Source organism: Corapipo altera, unplaced genomic scaffold (genome assembly GCF_003945725.1).
Source record: "Corapipo altera isolate COAL_440 unplaced genomic scaffold, ASM394572v1 200, whole genome shotgun sequence".
NCBI classification, from domain to species: Eukaryota; Metazoa; Chordata; class Aves; order Passeriformes; family Pipridae; genus Corapipo; species Corapipo altera.
Window position 1 is genome coordinate 1,287,021 of NW_020884992.1, and position 3,603 is coordinate 1,290,623.

A 3,603-nucleotide genomic window follows, 5' to 3' on the forward strand; every position below is an offset into this window, starting at 1 on the left:
ATCGGTGAGACCACCCCCAGGGCACCCCGGGGGTCCCCACAGCCCTACATGATTTATGGTCATCACTGAGACCACCCCCAGGGCACCCCGGGGGTCCCCACAGCCCTACATGATTGATGGTCATAATTGAGACCACCCCCAGGGCACCCCGGGGTCCCCACAGCCCTACATGATTGTCATCAATGAGACCACCCCCAGGGCACCCTGGGGGTCCCCACAGCCCTACATGATTGATGGTCATAATTGAGACCACCCCCAGGGCACCCAGGGGTCCCCACAGCCCCAGGACCCCATCCCCTAAATGTGCCGTGCAGGGTTTTCGTTTCCTTGTCCCATTTGATCTGCTCCAAGGAGGGGTTCCCATCACCCTGGGTAAATCACCCGGGGCAGCTTCTGAGTCCTGGAGGTCTTTGGAAAGGCCATGCCAAGGGGTGATCCAGACCCAGCACGTTCCAACAGCATCCAGGGGCTGGATGTGGTGGGGTCCTGCCGGGCAGCAGCACCCGCGGGTGCCCCCCAAAAACATGCAGGGTGCCAGGGCTGGGTGCTCAGCATCGCTCCCTGCTCTGCCCCACAGCCGAGATGCTGTTCCTGCTGTGGGGCAGCTTCCTGTGCTACGCCACCCGGGCCGTGCCCTCCGCCTTCCACGAGCCCCGGTACATGGGCATCGCCCTCCACAACGAGCTCATGATCTCCGCTGCCTTCCACGTGGTCAGGTAGGACTCGGGGCCCAGGAGGGGCTGGGAACAGCGATTCCCATCCCTGGAGATGCTCAGGGACCGTCCCCAAGCAGGGGGGAGCCGTGGATCACCGGGCAGGGGGAAGCTGTGGGGTCTGGGGGTGGGGAGGGGGCTGTGGGTGCCTTGGTGGGACCTGGTGTTGCCCTTCTCACCCCTTCCAGGTTCATCATCATCCCCTCCCTGCATCCTGACTGGACTCTGCTCCTCTTCTTTGCTCACACCCACGGCACCGTCACCATGACCCTGGCCCTGCTCTTTATCCCCAAGGTACCGTGTCCCAGGAAGGGAACAGAGCTGGGAAGGGGCTGGAGCAGCAGGAGCAGCTGAGGGAGCTGGGGGGGCTCAGCCTGGAGCAAAGGAGGCTCAGGGGGGACCTTCTGGCTCTACAACCCCCTGACAGCAGTGGGGAACTGGGGGGGATCGGGGTCTGCTCCCAGGGAACAAGGGACAGGAAGAGAGGGAACGGCCTCAAGTGGCACCAGGGGAGATTTGGCTCGGATCTGGAGGGAAATTTCTTAATGCAAAGGGTTGTAAAGCCTTGGAATGGGCTTCCCGGGAAGGTGGCGGAATCACCATCCCTGGAAGTGCTCAAAAACACGTGGATGTGGCACCTGGGGACACGGTTTAGTGGCGACACGGGTTAAAGGCTGGCCTCGATTTTAGGGGGCTTTTCCAACCCTAGTGATTCCACGATTCCAACGCTCAGCCCAGGGACTCTGGGAGCTGGGGATGGGGTCCCCTGGCGCTTCAGGGACCCCTCGGTGAGTGCCCTCTCCTGGCCCCCCCCAGTTCCTGCACAGGGGCTCTCCGCTGCGGGAGGAGATCACGGCCGAGGTGTACGAGGACGAGCTGGACATGCGGCGCTCGGGCTCCTGCCTGAACAGCAGCATCGCGTCTGCCTGGAGCGAGCACAGTCTCGACCCCGATGACATTCGGGTGGGTGGCACACTCAGGACCTTCTTTTGACGCTGGTTGTGCAGAGTAAGAGGTGCCTTTCGCAATCTTTTCCTGATGCAAAGCGAAGGGTGGGGGGAGAGAAGGGGACACAGGGTGACCCTCCCCGGGCGGGCAAACCCTCTGTGTGACCCGGGCTGGAGGGGACGGGCAGCGCGGGGAGGGGGGGGTTTGGGGATGCAGGGGCAGCCTGGGCGGTTTGGGGGGGGGGGGTTTTTTTTACATCCCCCACTTTACGTGCCCTCCTCTCTCCCCTCCCTCTGCCGCGCCCGGCGCAGGAGGAGCTGAAGAAGCTCTACCGGCAGCTGGAGGTGCACAAGACGTGGCGGATGGCGACCAACAACCCCCACCTGCCCAAGAAGCGCAGCTCCCGCCGCAGCCTCGCCCGCTCCATCCTGCGCCGCGGGGCCGAACCGCCCGAGGCCCCGTCCCGCCGGAGCAGCGCCGGGGACCGCGGGAGCATCCCGGGCCGCCGCGGCTCCTCCGCCAGGCGCCCGCTGGACGCCGGCGGCACCGGCGTGAGGATGCGGGACGAGGGATCCCGGCGCCGCTCCTCGGCCCTGCGCAAGTCCCGCAGCTCCGAGGGGCCCCCGCGAGGGTCGCCCAGCCCCGGCATCCTCCCCCCCGAGGAGCCCTCGCCGGGGAGGGAGGAGATGGACGTGACCTTGGAGCAATCCGACAGCGACTCCCTGGACGCCGCCCCGCTCGTGTGCAAGTCGGCCAGCGCCCAAAACCTGTCGGGGCACTGGCAGAGACCCCCGGCCCGGGCGCCCGCCCTGCAGAAGTCACACAGCGTGGTCACCGGGGCGCGGGAGGAGGCCCTGCTGGCGGCCAGCAGAGCCGCCCGGGAGGGGTGGCACAGCAGCAGGCAGCTCTCAGCCCCGGCCTCGAGGCACCCTCCCGGCCGTGCCCTTCCCAGGGACGCCGGGAAGGCCAAAATCCCCGCCAAGAGCTGCTCCCAGGAGGACACGTCCCCCCTGGGCGATGCCAAGGCGCAGAAACACGTCACCTACGCGCCCACCAAGAGCGTCAGCATCGACAGCGCCCACCCGCCCAGGAAGGTGCGGGTGGCCGTGAGGAAAACGCCCCCCGTGCCCCCCGTCCGCTACGAGAGCCTGGGGAGGCACTCGGTGCCCGCTGGGGACTCCCTGGAGCCGGCGGAGCCACCGCGGGACCCCCCGGCACCGGCGGGAGAGGCGGGGGAGACACCGGAGGGGACACCGGAGGGACACCCAGGGCGCTCGTCCCCCCCCGCGGGGAAGGGCGGGCTGCTGAGCCCACCCCCCATCTCGGCACAGGTCTGTCCCTGGGAGCTGATCCAGGACGAGATCCTGAGCAGGAAACAAAAAGCCGCCGAGGCAGCAGACTCGGGAATCCCCGGTGACACGGAGACCACCGGCCCCGAGCCCAAACCACCCCCTGCCAAGACCTTCCGGAGCCTGGGCCTGGCCATCAAAGCCCTGAACCGCTCCCGGGGCAAGAGCGTCCTCAGAGGGAGGAGGGAGAGCGAGGGGAGCTTCAGGAAGAGGGGGAGCAGCAGGAGGGAGAAGTCCAGCCTGGCCGAGGCTTCGGCCACGTCCCTCGGGGGCACCGGCCCGGACCCCGCTGGCAAAAGCCCCGAGGGGGGCAGGCAGAGGCCAGAGCCCCCCAGCCATGGGTACACGGTGCCCTGCCAGCACAACAACAACGCTGCCACCCCCGGGGAAGCCACGGGCTGGGGGGACAGCGGGACAGAAGGACAATGGGACAGTCTGGTGCCAGGGACAGCTGGTGGGGACGAAGTGGCAGAGCAGCCCAGTGGGAAAACACAGGTGGAACCTCAGGAAGGGGACGGGGCTCCTGGGGTGGATCCAGGGAAGGACGCTCCTGCAGTGGATCCAGGGAAGGATGCTCCTGCAGTGGATCCAGG

The 3,603-nt window shown here is 67.3% G+C and overlaps 1 protein-coding gene across 15 annotated transcripts in view; it reads left to right on the forward strand.

The window, feature by feature from the left end:
* Nucleotides 1–3,603, forward strand: part of GPR179 (G protein-coupled receptor 179) — a 12,744-nt gene that overhangs the window by 5,203 nt on the left and 3,938 nt on the right. For all 15 annotated transcript variants that reach the window (XR_003531469.1, XM_027666462.1, XM_027666459.1 and 12 more), the window contains exons 8-11: nt 578–716; nt 902–1,007; nt 1,530–1,676; nt 1,973–3,603. The exon at nt 1,973–3,603 is cut by the window's right edge and continues 434 nt beyond it. Coding sequence is in view for 14 of the 15 variants with exons in the window: in XM_027666462.1 (XP_027522263.1) it covers nt 578–716; nt 902–1,007; nt 1,530–1,676; nt 1,973–3,603 (2,023 nt within the window). In the remaining variant the exon portion in view is untranslated. The remainder of the gene's footprint in view (nt 1–577; nt 717–901; nt 1,008–1,529; nt 1,677–1,972) is intronic.